The 11,355-nt window shown below is 35.9% G+C and overlaps 1 protein-coding gene across 3 annotated transcripts in view; it reads left to right on the forward strand.

Annotated features, from left to right (window-relative positions):
• The window catches only part of Ghr (growth hormone receptor), a 265,678-nt gene extending 256,825 nt beyond the window's left edge, over positions 1–8,853 (forward strand). For all 3 annotated transcript variants that reach the window (XM_047556985.1, XM_047556986.1, XM_047556984.1), the window contains 3 exons: positions 1,277–1,367; positions 5,622–5,691; positions 5,859–8,853. In XM_047556985.1, coding sequence (XP_047412941.1) covers positions 1,277–1,367; positions 5,622–5,691; positions 5,859–6,827 — 1,130 coding nt within the window. In that variant the 3' untranslated portion in view covers positions 6,828–8,853. The remainder of the gene's footprint in view (positions 1–1,276; positions 1,368–5,621; positions 5,692–5,858) is intronic.
• The last annotated feature ends 2,502 nt before the right edge of the window (positions 8,854–11,355 follow it).

The following is an 11,355-nucleotide window of genomic DNA, read 5'->3' on the forward strand; positions in this document are numbered from 1 at the left end:
GGTTAAAGTTGCCTTTAGACAAAGAAATAAAGAAGGCTGATGCATAATGAGCAGTAAGTGTGTGGTGTTATCACTCTCAAATGGAATTTAGCCGTTCTCCACTGAAAACAAGATTTATAGGGACTTGGGAGGAGTTGAAGTTTGTTAATGATCATAAACTATAGAGAAATTCAGTTTATTTTTTGCATCAACTGAATAGGTATGATCTCACTAAATAGGATTAAATGAAAACAGTGCAACAATGCAACTGTGATTTAAAATGTACAATCACCACACACTTTTTAAGCTTAATGTGGTGGCATTCAATTCACTTAGCATAGGTTTTTTTCAAAAACTGGGCTTTTCCTTCCATATAAATAAATGAATCTCTAGCTTCTTATGTTTCTAAATATGTCTTTGATAAAAATTACAGATACTACAAGTTCCAAAATGGTATTCTCTTCCCTACTATTTCTTAAAAAATATTTACAATACCTCTCTCAGAGATTTTCATAACTTATTAAATAAGAAAAGCATATTAAAGTATAAAGGCATACTTTTAGAAAAAGAACATTAAGGCAAACTCCACTCATATTTTTCATTAATGTTTAGCCTCTGTTACTGTGATGAGAATACTGGGAACCAGCTTCAAGGTTACTGAGAGAGGCACTTAGTCTTAAGGAAAGAAACAGAAGTGCTACCAACAGATGCCCCCAAGTCTCATACAAAGTATACTAAACTCTGATGATAGGAACCTCAGTGGGGCACACACACACACACACACACACACACACACACACACATACTTTTTTAAGCTGTAAAACATACCTTTCACATGTCTAAGGAAATCTTCCCTGATATTTTTGATAGATCCTTGATCTGGAAGCTAAAAAGTATCATCACACTTATTTAAAAAAAAAAAAAAAAAGAATGAAGTGGATGTTATTTACTTAGGCTTAAAAAAAAAAAACATTTTTTTTCCTAGCACTAAAGCCTTTATCGACACTCTTTGGACACATAAGATGCTTAAAGGAGCTTGTTTTTCTCTTTTAAATCTGCATTGTATTTGAACTGCATGCTTTTTATTTTGAAGATTTTTTTTTAAGTGAAAGGATTTGAATAGTGGACAGAGGTGTTCACAGGACAGAAAAAACTCCTAAGTCATTCCACACTGCTTTGTAGTTGTTAAGTAAGATAACTGACTTCACTAGAAAAATTCAAGTTAGCAAATATTTTTATATGGGAAAATGAAATGTAAACTTTGCTTCAACTATTCATAAATTCTCATGTGTTTCAGATTTCCGGTTTCCATGGTTCTTAATTATTATCTTTGGAATATCTGGGCTAACGGTGATGCTATTTGTAGTCATATTTTCTAAACAGCAAAGGTAGGTGTGATGTAGTATTCTTTGGTGTGTTTTAGCAAGTTTTTTAGATTTCCATGTGTTTCTCTGTGTTATTTGATATTTTCTCTTGTGTATTATGAGTATAAATTTTAATTAACATCGTAAACCTTTATCTTCAGTTATGTATTTATATTTACCATTTCTAAAGACTCAATTTGTCAGGTTCATCGTACAGGTTTGCTTCTGTCTGGGGAAGTTGTGTAGGACACTGGAGCTTAGGCTAGTGACACTGCACACCTTGTAACAGGCACCTCTTCCCCTCAGTGCTTAACAGGTTGGCCCATTCACTCCAGGACATCAGAGCATCACCGAGCCTTTAACCGAGTCTGATGGGGTCCGTCAGTATAAGCAAACTGAAGTGACAAACTAAAGCCACCTAGACAATGTAATCTAATAAAAACATCCTTAAGACTTTATATGATGGTAATTTCAAGTAAATTTGGGTCTCATTTAAATGATTTTGGATAGTTATGACTTTGTATTTCACCTGCGTTTGCAAATACAACTGAAATGCTAAGTCTGAAGCAATTCTATTTTGTATTCTCTTGGATCCAAAAGATTGAGTTCCAGTTACTCGTTGACTGCTGTTTGACCTTGTTTCAATCTCTTAACTTCTCTGGGTTTCTACACGGTCATATATGATCTTTAAATTTGCCATGAGCCCTGAGATGCTATCATTCTGTTTTTCTTCCTTAAAAATAAATAAATAAATAAGTAAACAAATAAATAAGAATAGAAATTCAGTCCACACTAAAGGAAATTACTTTGTTCAAAATGTAGGAAAAACAATGACTATCGATTGCTAGTTTCTTATATTTAGGAAATTTCAAAAGTCTCGGGTTAATATGGGGAAAATAAATATGTTTTTAGAATTTTAAGTAATTTGTGCATTTAAGTAATGCTAAAAACAAGAGAATCAAATTATTCTGTTGATTAATTTGAGTTTCTTGGTCTCTACAATTGGTGGGTTAATTTATATGTGACCCTAGTAAATTATATGTATGCAAAGTCATTTGTTCTTAACACTGGCAGTCAATTTCAAAACATTGTGGAGGCCAAGATTTATTATATTGTTTTGTTATGTTAGCTACAATATTTGGAACAATAAAATCATCCTCTCAACAAATATAATTTCAAAGAAATTATATTAACCTATGACTAAAAAAGCATGTTCTGTACATAATGAAGAATTAATCTGTAACACTCTGTCAAAAGCACCAAATTGTAAAATAGGCTTGAAGTCTTTATTGTACTCCCAATTTCCTGTGCTAAATTGAATTCTTTATAGAAAAGAATCACTTTTTTCCTTTCCCCATGAATACTTACCATTGTTTAAATTTGCATGTTCCAATGCAAGTAGGAAATTGGTACAAAATAATTGTCAGCAGGTGTGGAAATAACATGTATTCCCAACAGTTAATATGATGCTCCACAGAATGAGGTGGTAAAGTCACTCTTTCCCAGAACTCCAGGTTGTCAAGGGTTTCAGGTCCCACGTGTCTAAAGAATTCTGCATCCTGATTCATTCAAGCTACTTTAATCCAGAAAATTGTCAATTCTAGAAAAATTTATAATGTTATTCATATTTGAATAAAATGATAGCACCTTCACAAACATAGTTAAAGCCAGATTATCTTTACTCCATACCAGCTTCCACCATATGACCCACCCACCCTTGCAGATATTATTAATTTAGGGAAGAAAAAATTAAATCAGCATAAAACAGAAGTGGGAACGTGAAAGCCAAGTTCAAGCTGCAAGTTCATTGTGTTATTCGTTATAATTTTTTATTTTGGGGTAAGGGTTTTGCTACAAAGCAGATACAGCATAGATAATTTTCACACCAAAAAAGATCCAGATTTCTGAATTGTCTTTTAAACGTGAGCAATGTAATGAAACCAGGTTGATCTTTCTGTATGGCACATGGGTGGAGGTAGAGATCCAGCTGTCCCCTTTGGGAAGAGCATACACACTCCAGTTTGCCACAATCATCTTTCCTTCTCACCACATGGCGACTGGTATACTTCATTTATTGACATGACCAACTTGGGCCCTCGAGGTTTCAGGGTCAGCCACTGTGACAGAAAGTGGCCACAACTATAGAATACCACTAACACACGTAGAAATGCATCTATTCAGTGGTACGTTGCATTTTTCATGTTCGTTAAAAATTGAAATATGCATTTAGAGGTGCCAAATTTAACAATGCAGCAACATGACAGAAGGCAAAAGCAGCCTTGATTTGCAATCAGGTAACTCAGGCTTTGAACTCCAGCCATGCCAGTTATTAATGTATGATTTGAGACTGTTCCTTAATTTTCCAAATCTTTGCACAGATAATATCATGGGGCCTCCCTGATAATTATAAGGATTAAATAAAATGTTTAGTTCAGGGTCAAACATTGTTTTCATAGAGAGTTAGTAAAATTTTAGGATTTGGGTGCCATAAGACTGTCACAACTACTCTTTTCCTTCAGCCAGAGACAATGTATAAATGAACCCACATGGTTGTGTTCCCATAAATTGTATCTACAGAATCAAGTGGCCGTGCAAAGTTGGCACACAGTCTATAATTTGTACTAAAGTCTAGTGCAAAATATATTTCACAGTGTCTAGTTTATTATCAGAAAAATTCAAAATGAGAGAAATTTATAATTTATATTATTCATTTCTATATTTGTTATTCATCAGTAGAAATTTCATACTTGCCCCACTGAATAAGCATAGTGGAGGAGTCACAAAGCATCTTACACAATAGAATTGGGTTTATTCCTTAGATTAGAAAAAATGGCAGGTGGAAATATTGAACAGAAGTGTTCCTTATTCAATAGACTGCATGGTCCATTCACACTCAGGACACCAGCAACTGATATCCAAAATTCAGGTTACTGTCTTTGCCTAACAGTGGCATTTCTCAATATGTGAGAGGTTTTTTTTTTTTTTTTAACCATAAAACAAGTTGATTGAAATGAATGATCCCTGAGCTTCTTTCTAGAGCTACAATGTTGGTTTTAAGACTTAAACTCCAGTTACACTGTCAACAAAACAGATGGTTTGTTCAAATTTATTTGACAAATGCTTATCGAGCATTTCCATGCACCAGAGGTTGTGCTAAGTGCTAGGGACACAGCAAGGCACAAGGCAGGCATAACAGACATGGAAATGAATCAGTCAAAAATGATTCGACTATTTGGAACAGAAGATGTAAGTGCAATCATAGAATTGTGTATGTAAGTTCATCAAAATAGAAGAAAGCACAGGAGGATAGACAAAGGGGATTGAAGGGGAGGAAGGAGAAGAGGATAAGGGAAGAACAGTGGGATGAAGCTGACTGAGCTTTTGTATGTACATATGTCAATATACCACAGTGAAGCTCAACATCAAGTATTTCCACAAGACACTTATTTTAAAAAAAACTATAAGTAAATTTCAGACTAATCAGTAGAGGAAGGGGAACAGAGGGAAGGAGGAGGAGAGGAGGGGATAAGTGCTGGGGACTGAATTAGAGCAAATTATATTCCATGCTTTTGTGATTATGCCAAAGTGAATCCTGATGTCAAATATAACTAAAAAGAATCAATTTTTAAAAAGCAGGAAAGAAAAAAAAAAAAAAAAAAAACACCAAAGCCCAAACTGTTAAAAAACAAAATCCATCCTTGTTAGATGGAGCTAGTTCACACTTAACCTGCCCTATCTGAAATACCCTTGCCATAACACTCTGCTTAAAAATCACCTTCTATGATTTTATAATTAATGTGAATTGTGTGGTGTTAACTTGTCTCAGTCCATCATTTTTCAAGGGCGCAAGTAACGTCGTCTCTACGTAGATTGGCTCTTTTTACTTTACTCATTTTTTTCCTGCCAATTACTGAGGACATGTACAATGAAATTGCTTTCCTTGTAACTGACATAGAAATTGGCTTCAGGTAGAATTAAATTTCTTCTTTCTCCCAAATACTAAAGTTGGATGTCAATAAAAAGCATTAAGAAGAAAGTGAGATTATAGAAAAACCACATTTTATTTGAGTAGACAATATGTTATTGTTTTCCTTTCTTACACAGTTTTTCTTTCTCACGTACTGCTTTATATTTTCCTTTCCTTTATCAGCTTCCACTATTATAGATTACCAAAATACTTGGAATAAATAATAGTTTTGCCAATATTTTATTTGTTTTTGAAATAAGAGAAACGTAACTTTTACGATCTGTCAAACCAAAATTCTATTTGTTTTCAAGGATTAAGATGCTGATTTTGCCCCCAGTACCGGTTCCAAAGATTAAAGGAATTGATCCAGATCTCCTCAAGGTAATTAATAAATCTGTCTAAAGTATAGATTGTGATTGCGCTACCTGATACCTGAAGAATATTGCCACATGTTGAGAGCTTTTTGCAAGCTATGTGTATTGGATTTAAAATTATTTAGTCATTATGAGTTTCTTTTCATACATCTTCATTTTCTTTCTGCTTCCTAGGAAGGAAAATTAGAGGAGGTGAACACAATCTTAGCCATTCATGATAACTATAAACCTGAATTCTACAATGACGACTCTTGGGTTGAATTTATTGAGCTAGATATTGATGATCCTGATGAAAAAACCGAAGGATCAGACACAGACAGACTTCTAAGCAACAACCCTCAGAAGTCACTTAACATCCTTGGGGCCAAGGATGATGACTCTGGACGAACCAGCTGTTATGAACCGGACATTCTGGAGACTGATTTCAATGCCAGTGACATATGTGATGGTACCTCAGAGGTGGCTCAGCCACAAAGGTTAAAAGGGGAAGCCGATCTCTTGTGCCTTGACCATAAGAATCAAAATCACTCACCTTATCAGGATGCTTCCCCCGCCACTCAGCAGCCCAGCATCATCCTGGCAAAGGAAGACAAACCACAACCACTTCTCATTGGTGAAGCTGAGTCAACTCACCAAGTTGCCCCTACTCAGATTAGCAATCCAAATTCACTGGCAAACATTGACTTTTATGCCCAGGTGAGCGACATTACACCAGCAGGAAGTGTGGTCCTTTCCCCGGGCCAGAAGAATAAGGCTGGGATGGCCCAGTGTGACACGCATCCAGAAATGGCCTCACTCTGCCAAGCGAACTTCATCATGGACAATGCCTACTTCTGCGAGGCAGATGCCAAAAAGTGCATCGCTGTGGCCCCTCACGTGGAGGTTGCGTCACATGCAGAGCCAAGCTTTAACCAGGAGGATATTTACATCACCACAGAAAGCCTTACCACTACTACTGGAAGGTCTGGGACAGAACACGCCCCAGGTCCTGAGTTGCCTGTCCCAGACTATACCTCCATTCATATAGTACAATCTCCACAGGGCCTTGTCCTCAATGCAACTGCCTTGCCTTTGCGGGACAAAGAGTTTCTCTCATCGTGTGGCTACGTGAGCACCGACCACCTGAACAAAATCATGCCGTAGCCTTACTTTGATTTCCCAAGCATAACATACTGAATCGCCAAGAACTGGCTGGGGCATGAATGCTTAAACCAAAACAATCTTTAAACATCTGGGGGGAGAGTGTGAGGGTGGGTGTGGATTCAAATGCCTTTTCCTGAAATGTTGAACCATTATTAAAAGGAAAAAATAAGAACACTTAATCAGATAGATATTCCCATTGTGAATTGTAAATATTTTAAAGAATTGTCTCAAAAGACTGTTCAGTAGCAGTGATTGTCTTATTATCGTGGGTGTTAATTTTGTGATACTAAGCATTGAATGGCTCTGTTTTTAATGTATAGTAAATCATGCTTTTTGAAAAAGCAAAAAAATCAGGTGGCTTTTGCAGTTCAGGAAATCGAATGCAAATCATAGCACAGGCTAATTTTTTTCTTTTTTTTTTAATAATTGGGAACTAAAATTCTAGGTAAGAAAGCAAAAATAGTTTGGATATGTAAAACATTTATTTTGACATAAAGTTGATAAAGATATTTTTAATAATTTAGACTTCAAGCATGGCTATTTTATAATACACTACACACTGTGTACTGTAGTTCGTGATGACCCCAACAAAGGAATGTAGTAACTACAGTCTAAAGCTGGTTTAATGCTTCAGTCAATGCACCTGAAGAAAAACAGACAAGCTAGTTTTTTACAAGGCCCTTTTTTATATACCTCCCAAAAATTCTTAAATAATTCTAAGGTCTCTAGTAACCCGCATTATTGGAACATACTCATTGTATCTGAATTTTTAAACAAATATTTTTAAGTTAGAAAACTTTAAAAATGTTTACAAGGATCAATGCACCAGAAACCAAAAAACAAGAAGGAGGAAAGCAAAAAACAAAAAAATCCTTCTTCGCCAAATTTCAGTGCAAGCCAGAGAGCTAATGCAAAGACAAGTAGAAGTTATAGCTGGTTCCTCTGGGCCAGGATGCTGATGTGCTATAGTGCACGTGGTGAGAGTTTTTTAGCACACAGATCATGAAAAAGAAGCTCTAAAACCTGCAGTGGTATCTTTTCAAACACAGCTTGGTTTTATTTCATAGTTACCAAAAACAGGAATAAAGTATAAGCAGCATTTTGTAAGTAGAAGCAGAATGAATGAAGTTAACTGAATAATGGAGCAGAAAGTTTGAGAAATAAGTCTTTGTTTCACAGCCTGTAGCCGGGTACATGTTCATTATTCATGGTAACAAGGGACAGAAGAAATGAGGTTTTCCATCCCCAAAAAGAACTCAAAATTAATTAAACGAATAGCAGAGGCTTTCTCACCAAGCCTTATGGGATTTACTTAAAATTGTAAAATCAGCGTTATCATTTTTTAATTCCCCTTTGAGAGGATTGGCCTCAAACCAAGTAGAAGAAAAAGAAGGGGCATAAGTATTTTATCAATTATTTTCCAACTCCTTAAGAACCTAAACATCATCCTTTGGAATAGCTCCCTAACTGTTTATGAAAGAGAAGACTCTCGTCTCACTGAAGACTGCTTCTCACTTTAAGTATTTTTTTAAAAACTTTAAACTTTAAAATTAGTTCTGTTTGCCATTTAGCTCAGGTCTTTTAGGGAAGCAAGCTTAATGACTGGTAATTTTAAATTCCCTCTTTCTTGAGGGAAAGACAGTGAAAATCTAGAATTGGTTGTTTAAAGTTCAACATGTTACTTCGTGATAGATGTTTAATAGATTTTCTGCTACCTTGCTGCTATGGTTTTCTCTAAGAGCTACATAATTTAGTTTCATATAAAATATCATCAATGTAGAACCTATTGAACTTAAAGCTGTGTGTTTGGAAGAACTATCTTACTATTTCACAATAGGCTGACCACATTTCTATAGCCAAAAATAGCTAAATACCTCAATCAGTCTCAGAATGTCATTTTGGTACTTTGCTGGCCACACAAGCCATTATTCACTAGTATGACTAGTTGTGTCCTGCGGTCTATATTTAACTTTCTTTATGTCTGTGGATTTTTTCCTTCAAAGTTTAATAAATTTATTTTCTTGGATTCCTGAATGTGTGCTTCTATTGTCAAACCTCAACATGAAAGCATCTTAGACTGTAATCTGTGAGTCCTTTTCATTGTAAGGAAAGCTCAGCACAATTAGTTCAAATATCAGCAATGGAGTGCAGTTTTTTGTTATGTGCTAAGACTATATAGAAGCAGAGGAGTCAGCTCTATACCTCTATTTTTGAGAATACAAGAGTTCCACTTAAGTTACAGAAATCTCCAACTGGTTATTGCTTTAGCAAATTGAATGCAAACTGTCACAACTTTTCATATTTTAGGGTTAAATTCACCACAGAAAATAATTTCTCCACCTACTGCCTTCTGCCCTTTGAGAGGCTGTTACTTCAGAGAATTGTAGAGTAAAACCTCTGGGTTTTTAAATTTGAAAATATGTTTCAGAAATTGGTAACCCTTATTTCACTAGAATATTGGAACCTACACTGCAACATTTACAGAACAAAACAAATAAAAGGTCATCATTATAAGAACCAGATATTTATTTCTTACATATGCTATGCAAGACTGGGTCTTCTTTGAATTGAAAGAGCACAATCCTTCCTGTTTCAGAAAATTAATGGCATGTTGAAGATGGTTACACATGTGTTTATGTATTTAAACTTCTCAAATGTTCTACTAAGGTACTACAACAGCAAAATCTATGCAAGTGTTATAAGATTTACATATTTATACACCCCCAAAAAAGTCTTTTCATGTGCTTTTTAAAGGAAAGAAATAGCAGAAAAACTGGAGGTTTCTGGAATCCAAATTCTTTAGATCCCACATAGTGTGTCTGTCTCCATTGCTAGTTGAATATTTAAGAACTGAATGTAAAGGGCACAGCTTCTGAATAAGAATTTGACCTTTGACTAACATTTGAGCTCTGTTCCTTGGAAATCTAATAAGTGTATTATTACAACTATGTTACACAAGCAATATTGACCATGGTTAAGATGATCTCTGACTGGTAAATATTATCTGGATGGATAGAAAACATAAATATGTGGGATAAACCATACTTCAAACTTGGGCATGGTGGCTCTTAGAACTGGACATGTGCCCTTCAGGAACGCTGGGAGCTATGCCTATGGAGTTGTAACAAAAGCTACTGGTGCCACTGAGGCATAGAGCTTCTAAGCCTAGGAGACTCCTTTACCTGCCCAATGTGGTCTCCTTCCCTTACACCTGAGCTGCCACTTGGTGAAGGAGGGGAAAGAATATGACTGCTAGACAGCTATGTAAAAGCTTGTGGGCTGCCACATGGACAGTGGCCACAACTATGATTCTAAAGCAGAAAGCTCACGGTTACCTGCCCCACATCCTTCCTGTTCGACATCCTTCTGAGTAGACAGGGAGCAAGAGTGATCTGTGGTCATCTGATGGATGTTGGGTTGAACCTAAGAGGATCCCCTTACAGATTAGTAAGAGAAAGTTGCCATTTGTTGAACAAAGTTTGTGCTTTCCCATCTCCGTGTTCTTGCTCAGGGCTCTTCCTCCACCTGAAAAGCTCCCACTTACCAATCCTGCCTGTCAATTCTTCTCATGCTTTGTAACCTGCTCAAATGGCCTCTTCACAAAGCGCCTTCTGATTCTTTCAGGCCTTAAGTGATCATTTCTTCTTCAAAATTACTTTTAATGGCATTTATCTCACACTTCTTGTTATTCACCTAACAATCACATAGGATAGGGTTTACCAATATGTATTCTTGGGAATACCTGATCTCTGAAATGCTCTTAAATGGATGATTCTAAGGTCAAATAAGTTTGGGGAAAACCGCAAATTACACTACCCTCTAGAAGAGTGAGAGTGCGTTTTGATATTTTAACACTTCCAAAGTTTAAAAAATAAATTTAACTCACTTTTCTGAATTCTTTTCAACAATGAAAAATATACAGGCATAATTTAAAGATACCATGGGTTTGGTTCCAGGCCTCTGTAATAAACAGAATCACAATTATTTTTTGGTCTCTTGGTACATAATAACATTATTTACACTGTACTGTGTCCTATTAATATCTGAAAACAGTCTGCATACCTAAATACTAACAGTTATCTGAGCCTTCAGAGGCTCACAGTCTTTGTGCTGGTGGAGGCCGTTGCCTTGATGTTGATGGCTGCTAACTCATCAGAGTGGTATATTTGAAGGTTGGGATGATTGACAGTTTCTTTAAATAAGACAACAGTGAAGTTCATCACAATGATGCACTCTTTCCTTCACAAAACATTACTCTGTAAAACGCAATCAATGCTGTTTGATAGCATTTTACCCAAGCATAACTTCTTTCAAAATTAGAGTCAATTTAGACTCTTAGACCCTGCATTGCTTTTTTTTTTTTTTTTTTTTTTTTTTTTTTTTGGAGTGGGGAAAGTACCAAGGATTTAACTCAGGCACACTTGACCACTGAGTCACATCCCAGCCCTATTTTGTATTTTTATTTACAGACAGGGTTTCACTGAGTTGCTCAGAACCTCGCTTTTGCTGAGGTTGGCTTTGAACTCAC

Source organism: Sciurus carolinensis, chromosome 6, assembly GCF_902686445.1.
Source record: "Sciurus carolinensis chromosome 6, mSciCar1.2, whole genome shotgun sequence".
Classification (NCBI taxonomy): Eukaryota; Metazoa; Chordata; class Mammalia; order Rodentia; family Sciuridae; genus Sciurus; species Sciurus carolinensis.